General features: G+C 40.0%; 1 protein-coding gene across 3 annotated transcripts in view; it reads right to left on the bottom strand.

Annotated features, from left to right (window-relative positions):
• Positions 1-260: 260 nt before the first annotated feature.
• The window catches only part of INAVA (innate immunity activator), a 46,959-nt gene continuing 27,755 nt past the window's right edge, over positions 261-19,464 (bottom strand). For 2 of the 3 annotated variants that reach the window (XM_087719888.1, XM_014066840.2), the window contains exons 3-10: positions 18,092-18,216; positions 16,143-16,262; positions 12,773-13,001; positions 10,090-10,143; positions 8,836-9,070; positions 7,231-7,404; positions 4,693-5,416; positions 264-1,050 (exon numbers count right to left, since the gene is read on the bottom strand). In XM_087719888.1, coding sequence (XP_087576014.1) covers positions 958-1,050; positions 4,693-5,416; positions 7,231-7,404; positions 8,836-9,070; positions 10,090-10,143; positions 12,773-13,001; positions 16,143-16,262; positions 18,092-18,216 — 1,754 coding nt within the window. In that variant the 3' untranslated portion in view covers positions 264-957. Of the gene's footprint in view, positions 1,051-4,692; positions 5,417-7,230; positions 7,405-8,835; positions 9,071-10,089; positions 10,144-12,772; positions 13,002-16,142; positions 16,263-18,091; positions 18,217-19,464 lie in introns of all 3 variants that reach the window. The other variant, XM_014066841.2, reaches the window with a different exon arrangement.

The raw sequence follows: 19,464 nt of genomic DNA, 5'->3' as shown, positions 1-19,464 counted from the left end.
CCAGGTTAACCATGCCATACAGATGTTGCTCAACTCTAAGGTTGCTGAGTTTATTGCTAAATTACCTTATAAACCTATAAGACTAGTTTCTGGCCCTAAGTGTAATGCTCTGCGAATGTCTTTGTGTAAACCATCTTGTTTTTTGCAAAAGAGGTCAGTAAACAGGGACTTGTTTTCTTACAGCCGACAAACCAGTCATTAATCTCTTCTGCAATAAAATTAAAGCTGGTTGTCTGGCTCAGTGCTAGATGATTATCAACTATGTAACATGCAATTTGTTCTATATAGGTAACCCCGATTCCATAATTTAATGAGGATTGCATATAGAAGTTGAGCAAATTTTATAGTTCATCCATCAAAATGGACCTTTTTAATACAAAATTCCATTAAAACTGAAAATAAGGATTCATACACAGGTCCACAGATTTGTGAATTACATTAGTCTAAAGAAAGGCAGAATAAGAGAGCAGAGCATGAAGTTTACTCAGGCAGACCATTGGCTGCATCGGGTAGCTTTCTTCAGGAACAAAGAAGGCAAATCCAGTAATTGAGAAGGAGCCTGGAAGTACATTCTACTTCCACCAGAAAGTAAGTTGTAGTCAGAAATAGCTCAGAAAATCCTACACTAATTTCGTTTGCATAATCTATAGACACTCTAAAGTTGTTTCCAGCACAGACCTAAGAGAATAAATAGGCAGACAAATCCTAGTTACTTTGATCTATATTTCATATAATACAAGAAACATAAATTCTGTTGTCATCAGTACATTATTTCAATTCATCATAGGAACATGGTCTCACGTAGCTTGCAGAACAAGTCCCAAAGTTTCTCTTCCAAATAGAAGGAGCACAAGAGGCAAGAATGTGTCAAGACTTGAATGAAGGCCTCCTCTTCCCCTCCCAGACAAGGGCCTAAGAGGTAATCATCCTGCTCATGCTTCCAGGATCTAGCAGCCTCTAAACCTGAGTAATGATTTCTCCATTTTCCGGGACGTAGACCTGCACAGGGGCTCCTTCAGGAGAGCGTTTGAGGATGTGGACACGAGGTACCTGAAAGTTCAAAAGAAAACCTTTTATGTCATTTTTAACAGGGCTTCCCATTACCTATTTAATCTGTTACCACTACAATTCATCTATTTTATTTTTATTCAGTGTAAGGCATCTACAGAAAACACGCAATCACTGATATACAAATTTAGTTTAAATAAAAGTATTAGTGTGTGTGTGTATATATATTATGAAATCATAATCATATAACCATAACATGGAGCCATAGAATTGCAATGGGACAGATGTCATAATTCACTATTTAAGGGAGCTAACCATCTAACTGCTTCTATTAAGAAACTAATTTATTAAGGGTGGGGGGCATATGTGACTAATAGAGATAATTACATTACCTTCTGCCTTAACTGTGTGCCCAACAGCCTGCATATTAACATCAACACTCATTTAGAAAAGATGGCATAACAGATGGACCATTCCTATGTACTCCATTGCTAAAATCAGTAGCACTTCTTAGGAGAAAATTGAGGAACATGGCAATAGAGTAGCTACTCTAGCTGGCTGCATGGGGGCTTACAGATTATTAATTTATGTTTTAGAATTTCTCTTTCTACTTGTGCTGCTGTGCAGTCAAACAACTATGGATATGAGATCTCGGGAAACATCAAGAATTGGTAATGTCTGTTAATCTCTTAATAGCTGAAATACTTCACAACTGAAGTGAAACCCACCAGGTTTCTATTCATTCACAGTCAATTGCCCAATTATCAGGCTAGATGTTCCAGAAGGTCAGCTACATTAGCCTGTGGTGGCAAATGCAATAAGCACTGGGAGAATCTTAAAGACTACCATATGTAATATTGAATCAGTTTACAGACTAAAGCCCATTTTAATGTGATGCTCACACTGTAAACAGTGTTTCTCAGGCTGATAAACATGAAGCAGATTTCATGCAGCTGGATTCTAAATTTGTGCCTAGAATTCTTAACTCCAACACTCGCAAACCAACCCATTAAGTACATGATTTTAATAGTAGACTTTCAGGACGGGTGGTAGAGCACTGCAAAAGGTTAATTTCCCATGACATCGCTGCATGGCTTCAGTGTTCTACTTAAAACAGATTAGAAAAAAAAATGCAATGAGCTGTTCAAGAACCTGCCTTTCTAGCTCATGCAACCACTTCCTAGGATAACAATTTTGCAGCTCTGTTTCAAAGGAGTGGAAGGTAAACATTAGGGATTATAAGAGGAGGAAACCAAGGGCAAGCTCATGCTTGCATGGTGTGGGCCTACGCTGCAGGCAAGGGAGATGTCCAAGGAGATGAAGGTTTTACTCCTTATGAAACATTCACACATCTGAAGGTGGGGGGGAATGTAGAACAAACAAAAAATGATCCGTACCGCACAGATGCCTTTCAATGACTATTTTTCTGAAAGTAGGTAGCGGAAGCATTCCCAGAATCCTCTGCCAATGCAAAGATCAAAGATAAATACTCCCTCAAGTCCAACTTGACAACTGGTGACAACATGGCAATGGCCAGAAATTGAGATCATTCTTGTGAATCACACAAAATTTGCCCCTGCCTTCTTTCAGGACTTTTTCAATTTTTCATTCTAGCTTCCAGCCCAGCCATTGCTTGGTGATCTGGAACCTGACTAATAACCAGGTCTGATTCTGCACAGCCATTTGAGATCAACTAAATCCAGCTAACCTGGCGAGGCCTTTGCTGTAATCCTCAAAAGCAGTTAATCAACTTTTCCCATCAGATGCCCTCCAGATGAATGAGTATGGAATTGTGGGAGTGGAAGACCAAGTCTCCAGAGCAGAGGTGGGTTGCTCCCGGTTCGGCCTGGATCAGGCGAACCGGTAGTAGCGGTGGTGGGAGACTCTGCCCCCCGCCTGGTCGCTTCTGTGCATAAGCTTCTACACATGCGCAGAAGTGTTGTGTGCGTGCGCGAGCACGCCTGAACTGGTAGTAAAGAAATTGGCAACCCACCACTGCTCCAGAGGACATTAGGTTCAGAAAGGCTGCTCAAAATAAAGGAGCTTGTGTGCCATTGAACCATTTCCCACCAGTTTCAAATAAACAAACTGAACAATAGATGAGAATTATCAAACCAGGGATGAGTTCAGTAGAAGTAGAGTAGGCAAAATTTACTGATTATCATCTGATCATTTCAGTCTTTGTCATAGCCTTAAGCAACTCCTATTGACATTGATAACCCATAAGTGTCCTAAACATCAACTCCTCTTACTGTATATCTGTATATAGCTCTTACTTGGAAAATGACATTTTTAAATATTGTTTTAGAAAAGGTGGTATCACAAGCATAATACTGGTAGAATATTTGTAGCTTAGGGTTGAATTGCGCTGTCCTTGCATATACATTCTCTGAGCTTGGTTGTTGTCTCGCAGACATTTCGTTAGTCAACCAGGTAACATCATTTTTGTTGATGATGTTTATCTAGTTTGTTAATGAAACGTCTGAAAGAAAACAATCAAGCTCAGAGAGCACCAACAACTCCGAAGCACAATATTAGAAGGCACAGCTCTAATATTAAAGAACTGGCTGTTTTCTCAGGCCCTGGGCTAAGGTGGCTGAAGCCCTTTGTGCAGTGCTTGTGTATGTTTTTGAGTTGTTGGCTTTTATTTACCTTGGGGTTTTTTTTAATTTGACTTTTTTAATCTATAATTTGTTTTTTTTAAAAATTGCTACATAGCGAGCTGCCCAGAATGATTACACTGTCAGGCAGCACATAAATGAAATAAATGTTAAAATAACCAGAAAAGCATGAATGGAGAGAAAAACAGAAATTGGAAGGGAGTAGATAGAAATATATGCAATTTTAAATTTCTAACAGATTTTACAAATATGAAGCTGTCATATCATAAAGTCTATTCGAAGTAAATAAGTTAGCTTGCTTATAAAAGTATGTTTTGTTATGCAGTTAAAAAGTATGGTTTAAACAAGCAAAAGTGAACCTAAAGTAATATCCTCACAGTTAATGGTGATTATAGTGAGTTACTTCTTTAGACCCTTGATTTTGATTATTTTATAAATTTCACAATCTTCCATAAATAAAAAAGTTAGCCTACATTGAGACAAACTTTCTTACAGTTTTGCATGCTTGTTTACTCTTTGAGTTGCCACATTTCCAAGCATATCTTAATTTCTTTCACCCCTTAATGAATTAACATACCATTTAAAACAAACATAATTGGAAATTTTTCATAAGCTCTTTTTTTTTTCATGTATCCCAAAGTTGGAGAGGCAGGAGGAGAAGGTTTGCAAGATTAAAAAGTAATTTCTTTCCCTTGATAATTTCCTGGCCTGCATATTTATATCCAAAAGGAACATGCATTGATGGTAGACAGCATCATGGGGTGTTCTCCATTTTTGTTAGCACTCATCAAATTCAGTAGAAAGCACTCCTTCACCGTTTTTTCCATTTACTTAAGTTTAGTTGTTCTTTCTTATGTATCCAGATGGTAAAAGCCAGGAGTGGAGAACCCACACATAGTTGGCCCACTTCTACTGTGGATTTTTAAGAGTTCAACAACACTGGCAAACCTAACCCATTTGTTCACTATCCTTGCTGTAGAAAAGCTGCCAGGTTGGGAGAAGGCAGAGAGAATTAAGAAGATGCTTGTTCCCTTCTCCCTAGACAGCTGCTCTGTATTCTTACCTGAATTTGATGCCCCAAGGAACACGGAGAATGCAATTCTCTGCCTGGCATGCTGCGCACACGGAAAGCTCCTTGCCTATCCAGCGAATGTGGACGCGCATTGCGCAGCCGGGTTCGTTCGTGCCAGGATTTTAACTCTTCCGTCACTGCCGCCTTGGAGAGAATGCGTGGACCCACTGGGACAAAGTCCTTCAGGGATGGCGTACGAACTACCCTGCTGTGGGATACAACTGACCTGTGGAATCTAACTGGCACCCCTTCTTCCTTGTAGGCAAAGTGAGCTGAGTTGCCAGAGATAAAAGATGGCCGACCATGGCAGAGCTCCCTCCCAGCAGTCAGGTGGCTACTGGGCACATGTTCTGTGGCAGGGAAAAAACCTGGCCCTGAACGCAGGTTCTGAGGACACAGACGGTGGTATTCTGCTTCTTGTCTCTTGGAGACTTGGTTATGGAAGAGCTGTGCGGGCTCCTCTTTAGACACTACAGATGCCGGCTTCATAAAGGAAATGTCTGGGCTGCTGCTGCCAGCAGAGGTTGTGTAAGAGATGCTGGAGACATCGGAACTGCTATCTTCTGAAGCAGAGTGAAAATTGGCCTTCGGAGCAGGGTTGGGGTTGGATGCAGAGAAACAGAATTCAGGGACAGTCACGGTGTAGTAGGTGGGGCGTCGCCTGGGTAATGCACTTCTTCCACGGGACTCCAAACCTTCCCGCGTGGAACATACCCTGTGGGGCCAGAATAAGCTAGTTAAGACTGCAAATGTCAGGAGCAATTGTTTGATTCTGCGAAAAAGCGGGAACATGACACTATCTTCTCAAAACCTTGAGTAAGGTAAAGGTAAAAGTTCTCTTTGCAAATATGTTCCTGACTCTAAGGGGCGGTGCTCATCTCCGATTCAAAGCTGAAGAGCCAGCGTTGACCGAAGACGTCTCTGTGGTCATGTGGCTAGCATGACTAAATGCCACAGGGGCACGGAACACTGTTACTTTCGCACCAAAGGTGGTTCCTATTTGTCTACTTGCAATTTTTTACATGCTTTCGAACTGCTAGGTTGGCAGAAGCTGGGACGAGTAATGGGAGCTCACTCTGTTACGTGGCACTATGGATTCGAACCGCTGAACTGCCAACCTTTATGATCTACAAGCTCAGCATCTTAGTCACTGAGCCACCACGTCCCCCATAAAAAAAAACTTGAGTAGCTTAACACAAATATTCTTGAAACATGGAGTTCAAAACTTTCATTCTGTCTACTGTGCATTCTACTTATTTCCTATAGCCTTTCCTAACTCATCTCATGCCTAGGCTATTTGTCTATTTAAACCAGGGGTGCCCAAATATGACAACTTTAAAACTTATGGATTTCATCTCCCAGAATTCCCCTGCCAGGAGTTATGGGAGTTGGTCCACAAGATTTAAAGTTGCCATGGTTGGACACTCCTGTTTTAAGGAAATGTTTAAGCGTATATTTCTGACTTTTTTAGTGGATAATTAACTTTTTTTATTTTATATACATTTATATGGAACTATGAAAAGATTCAAGTAGAAACATTTATATTCAATGTTTCACCTTTCTTTCACATCTCTCATTTCAGGACAATATGCAATGTATAGTTCTCTCCATTCCAATCAAAATTTTGCAATTTTAGTCAAATCCCCCCCCCGCCCAAGTCCATCTATTTGTTTATTTTATCATTTATTTTGCTTATAATATTCATTCTGTTGGCCTCCTCCTTCTAGCTGATGGTATTCTCTAAACACTATTTTCTCATGCAAAGCTATCTTCAGATGTGTTAAAGACTAGAAACTTTTTAAAAATGAAAGCTAAGATTCTCAAGGCTCTGTATTGTGGGGCATACATAAAGGTCTGCATTAACTTGATTTATTCTTGCTACAATATACTTTTAAAGTGTCTGTTTGTTGTCAAAATTCACTGTTGGATTAGGCAAGGTAATCATGGAAACGTAGACAAAGAAAAAGACCTAGTGGTCGCTTGAATCTTCTCTGAGTTTATTTATTTACTAGCTGATAACCCGTCATTGTCAAGATATTTATTTATAGGGGGGGAAATGTCCGGACCAAAGGTAATTTCTAATGTTGGATATTCCCCCTTACCAGAGGGAGTACTGTGAAGCCATTATCTTGGCAACTCCACTGTGCTGCATAGGAGAAGCCATTTTATAGCAGTACAGTAGAATCCATTTGAAGGCACAACAGGCTGTATGGTAACAGAACATGCACCTCAAGGGGTGTTGGGGTGTCTTACACACACAGTATTTGTTTCCAGAGAGGAAGTCATCTGTGTACCAAGTTTTGTTGAAATTGCTCAAGGCGTTCCAGAGTTATGCTGGAACATACACACACAAATACAGCCATTTATATATAGATAGATTTATAATTATTATTTTCATATTTTATTTTTTAATTTTTGTCAGATGATGGATATGTGTTTATCACAAGCAAGTTTGAACTGCATGTTTAAAGCATGTTAAACCATAAGAATACTTCAATATACTGTACCTAAAGCTCTGTAATACAGTACCTTATCAGCTGAGACCGTCCTCTCCTTCCCGGGAGTTCTGGGGTTGGAGGGGCACTGGAACCAGCCTGCCTTCTTACTTCCAGCTTCCTAGGAGGATCTAAGTGACCCAGATGTGTCTCAACTGCTCTCTGAATGGAAGGGCTGGGTGCCACTGGGGGCTTTATGCTGCTTTTGCTATAACAGAACACAATGAGATAAAAAGTAAGAAATGGTTTTTCTGTCTACTGTCCAGTTATCATTATTTTTCTACAAGCAAACCAAGGGCCACTGGTGAAGGGCTATAAAAATAATTCTTTCCCATTATTTCTGAAACAGAATGGAAGCAAAAGAAAAGACTGAAGATTCAAGGATGTCAATAAAAGAACAGTTCAGGTTTAGCTAACTCTTGATAGTTTGGGTTAATACTCCTCAAAGATCATTTTGATCCCAAATGTAATCGTAAGTCATGGACTGACATATGAGGCTGCCTTTGGGCAGAGACCAGGTGCTTCCATCAGTACCAGGCCAGAACAAAATACTCACTGGAGTTCCATACATATTACACCAGTGTTGCAGGTCCACCATCCAGCTAGAGTCAAGGTGCTAATATGAGTATAGATAGTTCCAAGTTTGTTGGGACCAGATTACCCAAAACAAGGTTTCAAGTGCATTACCTTTTCAGGCATCTACAATTTTGGGGGGAAGACAGGCATTTGCTGTCTGAAATTGACATGGAAGAAGGCAGTATCCATGATGGCACCTGTCTTGTGGAACAATCTCTTCCCTGCAATATGCCAAACCATGCTGGCATCTTTTAATATATTTTTTCAAAATTATAATTTTAAATTGGCATTATCCAGCCATTAACTTCCCTAATATTTGTCTTGTAATGGATTTTTGTCTTGTAATGAAAGAGGGACACTAAGGAGACAGGTAAATACTGTAGATGTTGTCTCCAATTTTCCATCTACTTGAACTGCAGGAGCAGGGGGGGAAAAAGATTTCAGGAAATGCTCTTAACGTGGCATCTCCACAAAATATGAATTGGTTCTTTTATTTTAAATTGTTATACTATTGCCACTGATAAAATCAGAGCATCAAAATGAACCACAACTTTCCCTAAATCCACTTCCTATTGCAAATCAAAATAATCTAACTACCAATTTACTATGCTAATGCATAATTTCACCTGTAGGTGCACAAGTAAGTGATATTTGCAAAAAAATAGTCATCATTAAACAATTGATGTCTATCACTGTTATCAGTGGTTATTAATCAAGGTAGAGATGTTATTAATAATACACCCAGGTTACAAAATATTCTGATGGCACCTTTCTTATCTTTTCTTAGAAAGGATGCAACAAGGTAGATTAGTGCAATTTTAATATAGTGGGGAAAGAAGGATAATGTTAAGAATCAATGAATAAATTGAGATTTGAACCAGAAGGTTTAATTCAACCTGCCAGTCTTCAACCATTGCAAGTACACTTTGCAAGTTAGCATATTACTCATCGAGGAGTTCATAAGTTATGATTAACACAAATTCACCTCAACTCTTTGCAATCAAATGGAGACATCTTAACAAAGAAAAAAGCACAATAGAAAGATCTAGTGAACAAGTTTAACCTCAGTGTGCTGTTGGACCCCATCGACTTCTTGGCCTTCTCGTAGGGCTTGTCCAAACTAGTTTCTTTCCAAGGGCTATTCTGGATGGGAGAAGACTCCACTTCAGCAGCTGGATAAGGAGTTGAATCTTCTAGAAAGCCAAGGGGGGAAAGTTGCGATGAAGGACTGTGGTGAGACTGGATTTGTATCCAAGGTGTAATTTTTGTTGGAAGGTGAGGATTCACCACAGGGACTTCTTTAAAAAGAAAGGACAATAGCTTGTCACTACAATAGCAATAGCATTAGACTTATATACCGCTTCATAGTGTTTTACAGCCTCTCTAAGCGGTTTACAGAGTCAGCCTATTGCTCCAAACAATCTGGGTCCTCATTTTACCCACCTCGGAAAGATGGAAGGCTGAGTCAACCTTGAGCCGGTGTGATTTGAACTGCCAAACTGCAGCTAGCAGTCAGCTGAAGTAGCCTGCAGTACTGCACTCTAACCACTGTGCCACCTCGGCTCACTTAAATGTCCTTTAAACATCCACTAAACTACCTTGCACACCTGCACTCTCTTACCAGTCTTTAATTAAAACAAAGGAGGACATTAAATTTGGCACGCTTGGACCATTTCACTGATCCTTAGTAAACATCCTTCCTTGCCTTCAAGCTTGGTAAAATGTTGGATGCAAATTCTTAGTCACATGGTCTGGATATGATGCTGAGAGCTGTGATTAAATAGCTAATCTCTTTAGCTGAACATGATGTTATTAAATAAAAACAACAGCAGCAGAATATTTAAATAAATGTTTTAAAAATGACTAAAATAGCTGTCAGAATGTTTACTTACTAAGACCCTGCCATTCATAACTCTAGCATGAAAAAATATTATTTAAAAAACGGCAACTTCACCAACCCCAGAGTGAAAAAGATTGGTTGGTTGGTTGGTTGGTTTGTGTGTGTGTGTGTGTGTGTGTGATGAGCTACAGCAACAGCCTTCCCTCTGAACAACTATTTGACTGGGCAAAAAAGGTATATTTGTGTAAAATACAGTAATGAAGCGTAGGTATGAATGTTATTACATTACCATGCAAAAATGATGTAAAAAAATGTGTTCAAAGATACCAAAGTACAGAAAATCGGTAAAGAGAGAAACTGCATTTTCAAGACCATTCTATCATTAAAAAAAGAACACCCTAAGACCTTTTTCAGGTCTGCATGTAAAGGGAAGAACATACCAAGAAAAGCCAATAGGGTCATACTTAATTATCTTACCTTCTCCTCTCACAGTTGCATCCAACAAGGAACGTTCATCAGAGGCACTGGACCCTTAAGAAGAAATGAAGAAAGGCACTGTATATGGGATCTGCAAAGCCTTTTCCTATTTCAGGATTCTAGATATTGGATTTCTTTCACTCTTCCCGCTTATTTGTCATGTCCCTGTCCACTCCCTGACCCGCCAGCATTCTGTGATCACTGAGCATAACCCCCCACCAACACACACACTGTGTAATTAAAAGTGAGAAGTTGAGAAGTTCTGTGGGGGAGTTTCTTCCTAAAGATTCTATCAATTTCAACAGTGCTTTTTGAGTTACTCATGCCATCAAAGAAAACCTTAAAAATTAGGCCTCCTTTGAGCTATAGATTTCCAAGCAGCTATTAGAATCTCTGACACTCGCTAGAAATATGCAGCCATAAATCCCCCAAAGAACCACAGAAGGGACAACAAAGGTTTTTATCTTATTAGTACTGGGCTAAAGCCAATAACCCCAACCACATCATTGAAGGCAAAGCATTCATGTACACAAACCTACCCTCCTCAAAGAAACAGTCTACGATAAAGCGAATTAATACTAATCTAAAGGATTTGGATTTGCATTTCAGGCAGCATTTTTCCCTACAGTCAAAATATCAAATTGTGAATTAATAGCTCAAAATTCCTTTTACTCTTTAGATGTCGTGTGGATGAGACATGAGGGCAATTCAGAGAGAAATGCCCTTAAGCTGATTCATTTCAAAGAGCTTACATAGGGTTCACTCTGAAACAACAGGTAGATGCTAACAACCACTAGTTTCCTTTTATGGTCCAACCAAGGTGGACTCTGAGGTGTTGGGGGAGGGAGGAGAGATGATCTCATTCAGTCAATAAGATCTCCTGCAGGATCTAGCAAACTATTGTCCTTCCATTCAACAAAGTGTCTCTGTGTGTTGATTCAAACCCCACCAACACTAGACACGGCCCGTTAGAAACCCTGAGAAGCTGCTAACAGTTGCATAGACAGTACTCAATGATCTAATTTAAAATAAGTTGCCTTTTTGTGTTCCAGATACTGCAAACAAATAGTACAAGCTATAAAAAAAAACACTAAGTTTTCAGATATTTACTATATTGAATTCTTGGGCAAAAAGCAACGAAGTGGGTATATAAGAAGCCATCCACTGAATGCAAATATAGTTTCAATATAGCTTTTCACAGTAGAATATCTAAACTAGTAAATATTAAAGCCAACTACTGTGAGGGAAGAAAGGAAGGAGCAAGGATTGAGTCTAATATAGAAGTCCAGAATACATTTATTCTTTGTGCAAGTAAGTCTGAATTCAATACAGCTTACTTCTCACTTCGGTCTTCACAGGATTGCATTTTTGTCTGTAAAAATAACAGAGTTGGAAAGGACCTTGGCGGTCTTCTCGTCCAACCCCCTGCTCAAGCTGGAGACCCTGTACCATTTCAGACAAATGGCTTGTTCAATCTTCTTGAAAACCTCCAGTGATGGACCATTTTACTGATATAATTGTTCACACTGCCAAGCAAGTGACAGAGGCTAAAGAAAAATCTAAATGAACCTTCTACCATGCAGGGCCTTGCAGGCATGTTTCCGCTACAGTTTTCAGAATTCCTAGGGAGTATGTCTATTAGCCATGTTTCCGGGAAATCTGTCGTTCCAGTACAGCTGCAGGGGACAACTTGGGAAGCTAAGCTAGGTGACTGACTTTTTAAGGGTTAAATCTGATGCCACGGAGCTTTGCGTCAATCATTCACAGCAAGCTTCTACATGTTTCCTCCTCCAGCTGCCTCTCCCTGCTTTTTTTTTCTTGAGTTCTCTTTGGCAACCACTTACAGAAAATTTCCCTTCGTAGCTTATCACAGCAGGAAGAAGCCATAAAAGGTTAGCTTCCTGCTTTGAACTGGGATGAATTCCACCCAAGCCGTGCCTGTCAAAAGTTCATTTAACCTGTTTCTTATGAATTACAGGGACATGTACTTAATCCTAACTTCTGTCTCATTTCCTGACAACCTTTCTAATTTCAAAAGCCACTTCCTCATAATAACAAAGAGTCTTGTGGCAAGCCTAAAGAGAAACAAATCTATTTTAATAAAAACTATTAATTCTTAAGGTTTTGTGAGATTTTTTGTGTCTGCCTCTACTCTCCTGGTTTTTAGGTCTTCGGTCAAAAGGAGTTTTAATTTTATTCTCAGTAGTGGCTATAAAGAATAAACCAATTAACCTGCCCTAGGTAGAATTTATTATTATTACCGTCACCTCTTTAAGTTTTCAGGCCTTTGTGGGGGGGGGAGGCTATCTGGCTTGCTCCCCAAAATATGTAGTTACAGCTTGGCTTTCCAAGCCATCTAAGAGGTATTTTAAAGTCATTCAGTGCAGCACTTGTATAAATTACAGAAGGGTGGCCCACCTGTAGGCAAAATGACCATCATATTATGATGAAAAATGACCATCAACTCTAACACATCACGGCCAGGGCTGGATTTGATGGTGGTTGTTTTACTTCCTTGAGGACTGTGCTTAAGTTTATGCTTGGCTTTTACATACTTCATGCTTCAAAATAGCAGGAAATAAAAATTCAGTGATGTGGCTGGATGAGGCAGCAGGAGTTACAAAAATGAATGAAAGAGATTGGACTGAATTACATAACCATGCTCCAGATTGATTCCACTTACCTTCTAAGGCTGGAGCAATGGTCTTTAGCTGGGACGGCTGTTTGGATGCCAGGTGGTAGTCACTAAGCGCTTGCTCCAACTCCTTCAGTTTCTTTTCCTCTTTCAAAACAGCACTTTTCCGCCTTTTTCGAACCTGCTTGGCAAGATTTTCTTCTTTAGAAAGACACCGAGCAGCTTCAGCAATCTGTAGCTGCAAAGCCAGATCTCTCTCTAATGTGCTCAGTGGATCCTGGAGAAAAGAGAGGAAGAGTATATTTCAAAAATCTGCCTTTTCTGAGTGGTTCTTAGCAAGGGCTGGTGTGACTGGCCTTTTAGAGAGAATAGAAGGGGGATCTAAAGTGTCAGAACTTAAGAGTCACTCCTTGAAGAAGTCAGCACAGGTCTGACAACATCACCCCCATTCTCTGCTCTGAAGTCTCCTTTTGTAGACATCTTGGTAATTAAATATGATGCATCCTTTTTACCTAGTTAGGCTTTGAATGCTTTCTTGCAATACACTTAATCATTGTAAGTTGAACTGGGGGTTTCCAAAGTAGCAGATGCCAGCCATGTTTTGTAAGGCTGTTACAACTGGCCTGTGGGTAATCTGTGCGAATTAGGGTTGACACTGGTTATGCAAGGAAACCTTTGCTGTGCAAGAGAAGTAGCATTTTTTTTGTTTGCTTGTTTCAATGATTATTTTGGGCTAGATGTTTTTGTCTGGGATGGAAAAACAGATAAAAAGAAGAAAGGGGGGGATCAATGTTTTTGATAACTTTCAGATGAGCATTTTCAGCATCCTACCTTTGAAATTCTGGGAGTTGAGGTCCACACATCTGAAAATTGGCAGTGTTGAAAAACACTGTTTTAAAGGATAGTGTATTGTTCCACATGGGGGCGGGGAGTCTCTGGCACAAAAGGATTGTTTGTTTGATTTGCTCAATGAATGACTGATGTTCCAGGCAATGTGTAATAAAAGTCTGTGGAACATAGGTTTCCCTCGCACATATATGCTAGTCATTCCCGACTCTAGGGGTTGGTGCTCATCTCCATTTCAAAGCCAAAGAGCCAGAAGAGCTTTCGAATTGATAGGTTGGCAGAAGCTGGGACAAGTAATGGAAGCTCACTCCGTTACACAGTGCTAGGGATTCGAACCACCGAACTGCCAACCTTTCTGATTGACAAGCTCAGCGTCTTAGCCACTGAGCCACCGTGTCCCTTGGGAACATAAGTAATAACAATCCAAATGGCTCACAAACTAATAAAAGAACTGCCATGTAGATCCCTTTTGGATCTGCTAGGCAAATACGGCCTGCTGAAAAACAGCATCTTCCCTATCCTCAGTTGCAGAAAAGATCCCAGAGTTCCCTTGCAATATACCACATGCATGTGTGCACATAAGAGCATATACATACATGTGTATACATATTCAGTGAGCATTGTAGTATGAGAAAATCTACAGGTTCATAGAGACAACAAAATGAAGTTCCTTCAGGCATAGGAGTGCATAAAGAAAAGTAATTAATTGGATTTAGGCTGAAGATAAGTTAATTCTTCTGGGAATAACATCTCCCTTCATGGTCCAACTATGACCTCAGGACTTATTGCCTTTGAAAGATTTTCATGATTCATATAATTATGCTGAGACTTAGTGTGCAAAATACACTATGTTTCAAATCAATTTTCCTAATACATATTGAACATTCAATAAACAAGGAAAAACAAGCAGGGCAAGATCATGCTTAGCATAAAATACACGCAAAGGTGTATATTATGTTTCTAGACTTATGGGAAAAGATGGGCCAAGATAATATTACACAAGGTATCAGACACTTCCCTCACTAAATGTAATTCTCCTGTCACATTTGCAGCTAGAGTAATTAAACAGCAATAACAAAGAATGGTTTTCGGTTCTTTCAAGACATGCTTACAAGCAGTATAGGGATGCTAATCCAATTTAAAGATTTAGGTGGTGATTATTTTGGATTTAAGTAATCTGCAGTGAAAAGGGTGTGCTCTTTTGTATATTCTACTGGATTGATGTCTAAGGCAAAATTCCCAGCAGCCTGCTGAACCTAGCCAACCGGATGAGAAAAAACTATCTACAGACTAGGCAGATATTTTCTATTTCCAGTACAACAGGTTCCTAATAGTTGAGGAGGAAACACAAAGTAGTAAGCAATATTTCAGTGAGCTTGGAGGTTGAGGAGAAAAACAAAACCTTCCCAAGATTAGAATAGCTTGTGAATGTACATGAACTTATGAGTCTGTGTGTGTGATACGAAGAGAAGCAATGGGTTTCCAAAAGAGCAATTTTATTTAGCACACATTATTTATTTATTTAGTTCTTTTCAGATGGGGAGAGGGAGTAGAACTTTTTAGCATCAGAGCGTGTTAATTACTGTATAACAAATACTAATGATCTAATGGTCATTCCGAAAAATCCTTTCTTAGCGAGCACCTAGAAGCCAAGAGGAACATACATGCCAAATTTCAAGTTTGTAGGCTTTACGATTCTGGAGATTTCATGATGAGTGAGTGGTATTTGGTGTTTATATATATAGAAGATATATACTGTGTGTGCATAGATAGGGCTTTAATTATGGAACTCTCCAGCCCCATTTACAAAATGCTACTGGGTATCTTTCATTTGTAATCTGAAGTTATTCCTGTCTTTTTTATTTACCCGCTCCTTTTACTAGAGCAGCAAAGTTGGAAGTGCTATATATTGGCTTCTGACTGGCAGTGTTGGGATCCTTCTACCCTGAAGCACCTAACTCTATGAAAAGAACATCAGGTACAAAATGATCAAGGTGTATAAACCAGCTAACTAGGAGGAAGAAATATATTTTCTCAGCCTCAGTGCTTCTTGAAGAGCGTTCTGTGGCTTTATGGCTGAACCTATAGAAATGTTTAATATTCAGAACACTGGCCTGATCGTTGCTGAGATGGCCTTATAAAGATTAAGAAATAACAAGACATCCTTACCAAGCAGGTTAAGAAAATAGAGATGCTAGACTTGTACTCAGCCAAGATCACCAGCATTGCAAAGCTGCTATTTTTCCACCCTGTTCCAAAAAGCCTTAGCAGCAGAAGTTCCCATGACTACTACTGCTATTAACTACTAGAGCAAGCAAAATTAGATGCTGATCTGGTAATCCTGTTCAGGCACCTTTGGAGGCCAGAATATCAAAGTGGGATTTCCAGAACCTCTTTCCTAATCAAAATAATTGTGTCCATGACTGAATTGCAATTCAATTGTATTTTTCCCCTCCTGGAATCCATTTATATTAGCATGCTGATTCAGGAAGCAGAACCTCCTGATAACTCAAATGCCTGTGATCATCCACATTCTCTAAATCCCCTCAAAATTGTGAGCAAGATGTCTTACTGCTCCTGAAAGAATAGCCTTTTGGTCCAGTTTGAAAGCAGCACCTATTCGACGGCGCACCTTCGGGGGTTTCTCTCCTGGTTTCAGAGGATACTCTGAAGAAAGCATTCCTGTCAATTCCTGCCAAAAAAAATACAGTAGTGTAAGTCAAGGAGATATTAATGTTAGGCCCGTGATGGCAAACCTATGGCACGTGTACCACAGGTGGCATGCAGAGCCCTCTCTGTCGGCATGCAAGCTGTCGCCCAGCTCAGCTTGGGCGCACATATGCACGCGCCTCCCACCAGCCAGTTGATTTTTGAGTCTCTGGTGCATATGTGGGAGATGCGCACGCATGCGCGTGGGGTGGGGAGTCCCAGGAAGCTTCAGGTAGGCCTGCTAGGGGGAGGGAGATCATGTGCATGTGTAGGAGGGCGGGGAGTCATACACGCAAGTGCAGGACGGCAGGATGCATTGCATAGTGGGGGCATGTGAGGACAAAAAGGTTAGCCATCACTGTGTTAGGCAATGTAAAGTAGCTGAACTGAGTACCATGAAAGAGCAGCATATTTGTTGTTAACTGATTTATTAATATATTTCTCCTGACAGGTAGAAGAGATATTTATGTGATTTTTCTGCTTCTGCTGCCATAATGATTTAATAGGCCTTGGGCATTGTATACCTTGACCTGGAATTAGGATGCTATTTGCTGTACTGCCTGAAGTAGCAATTTAACCAAGATTGCTGCTGGAGCTGATTGCCAAAGGGGCACAGGCAATATCTAAACTATTTATTTAGCACAGCACCACAGTGTATTTTATTTAACTTTTTTGAATTTGCATTTAATCATGAGCCTGAAAATGAGCTTCCCTACTAATGCATGCCTGCCCCCCCTCTCTCTCCCTCCCTCCCTCCACCCCCCTCTCTCTCTCACACACACACAGACCCAATAAAAGGAGACAAATAAGTTTACATTAATTTTAATGGGCTTGGTGTGCAGTTAGCTTTTGACTTTTTTCTTATTTCCTAAATAGCCTTCAGTTATTTTCAGGCAGAGAGAATGATCAAAAATTGATGCTTGGGAAAATATCCAGGATTGAATTCATTGCAAGCTAATTTCTAAACTAATTATTTTTAAGAGGCTTTTTATAAGTTGTTGATTAGTCAAACAAAGAAACAGGAAGGCAGTCAATGAACTGATCCAAGGGAAGAAGTAGATAGAATATTTAGGAGGAGACTCCTGAGAGGGAACCAATTGGAGATAAGTTTAATATTAACTTAGTAACTTTATTGTAGTTGTGCTTATACATTGTCATAGAAGATAACTTGATGGCATTGATTTAATTTGATAGAAATTTCCCCATATTCAGATACAGAGGTGGGTTGCTCCAGGTTTTACTACTGGTTCGCTTCACACATGCTTTGCGTATGCGCAGAACAATTTACAGTGAACTGTGCATGCACGCGGACTGCTAAAAAACATGCTGGCAGCAGTGACTGGGAAACTGGTTCGGGGGCGTGGCCAGCCTGGGTCGCTGCCGGTTCTGTGACCCAGGCCAATATACCTCTACTGGTTCGGCCGAACTGGGTCGAACCAGTAGCAACCCACTTCTGTTCACATATCAACTAACTGCTGCACTCTACGGCAAAGGAAAGAAAAACTTCATCAGGTTTATTAAGGAACTTGAAGGGAGACTCTTAATTGTATTTTAATTAAAATACTTACTTGCTTTACTAAGCTATTTCTTAAATGATGCATGAACTTGTTCTATCACAGACCAAGTGTTTGTGAGATCCATGTTACTCTTTCACTACCCTCACACTTAGCCTAGGTATCATTTGATCTCTATGGAAAGCCCTTCTCACTTCCTTGGACAGTGGAATCCCAACCCTTCCAGACATGCATTTTTTCCTGCAGGAATGCAGCTTCCAAATCCCTAATAAGGTTAACAATTCTCTCAGCTCCTTACTGCTTCGCGCAAACACAATCTCCGTAGTTCCTGTAAACAGGCTTCCAGGCGTTCCTCAAGGGCCTTTTGCTGCTTCCTCATGGCTTGCGTCAAATCCTTCATTGCAGCTATGGGGCTATCAGGACCTGAAAGAATAATAATAATAAAAACATACAGATGGATTTGTCAGCCAGTAGAGAAAAGTAAGCTTGATGGGATGGATTTTGATAATATTTGATCAGTCAGATCGAGATGGCCTTTGGCAGCTTCTTTGAGCTCAGTCCGGGGATTGTAAAGGTATCTTCAAAGGCCAATAACCCTGTTATCACAAAACTGTATGTAACTTCAAAAGAGCTCTTCTGAAGCTCATGGGATGAGGCATGGAATGTGTCCAACAGGAAAGACTGAGCAGCTCCACTTCATAGACAATAGGCAGGTCCAATTTGTTGCAGACAAGATAAAGACAAGGCCTAAGGGCAATATCCCTAAATGTTATGTTATCAGCAAAGAAAAAATACATTTATTTTTCTGCTCTGCCCATGGACTGAGGAAGAAATGCAAGGTATTGATTTTTTAAAGCCTTAAAAAAATATGTATCAGGGCTCTCACTTAAGTACAGAATTTCCTCCTATGGGATCAGAGGGGCTTGGTCAGCTTTATGACTCCTTTCAAGCATATGCTATCAGCCCATACAGGTTTGAATCCAACAGGACACTAACAATATGTGCCCTATACATGATTCATAACATAGGGCAGGGCAAGATTCTGTCAGTAGGCCCTCAATTTGGTGGCACTGAAGAAAGGGCAGTCCTCATTCAGATGTGTGAACTGTATTTGGTGATAAACTCATGGGACCCAAAGGAATTTGCTGAGGAAGCAGAAATTTGATAATAAATTCCTTAATTTAGGTACTTCAAAATCAATTTTCCAAGTGCCAATGGAAATAGCTTTTCTTTCTTTCCAAACTAAGAAATCCAGCTAGATGTGGTACAGCCGAGCTCTTTGTAGTCCCAAGAGTTTCCAGAGTAAATAAAATACTTTTTCATTAGGCTTGTACTTCTGAATGCTGCTTTTATCCAAGAGGCTAAAAGGAAAATCTAGGTTTGCGCCCTGTCCAGACCACAACAGAACATGTCTTGTTGGCAATTAGACTACATCATCATTAGAATAATCCACATCAGCTCTTTCTTAGCATTTTCTTGTGTTATTAAGGATGTTATGGTAATTTGTGAGAGTGACCAAACTATCCTGAGAAAAAGAAGAATCAATGGGCCCGACTCTCTCTCTGTATAAATTCTTATACTTATTCTTGTCTGTATGAAGAAAGGCTCTAAACCAGAGTCACATCAAAGGCTGGGCTTATGAATCTTGCCAGGTTGCAAAATAGCCTGCTT

Source organism: Thamnophis sirtalis, unplaced genomic scaffold, assembly GCF_051295495.1.
Source record: "Thamnophis sirtalis isolate CommonGarterSnake01/CBP01778 unplaced genomic scaffold, rThaSir2_p1.2 scaffold_7, whole genome shotgun sequence".
Lineage (NCBI taxonomy): Eukaryota > Metazoa > Chordata > Lepidosauria > Squamata > Natricidae > Thamnophis > Thamnophis sirtalis.
Note: the sequence above shows the minus strand (reverse complement) of the source record. Positions and strands in the feature narration are given on the sequence as shown.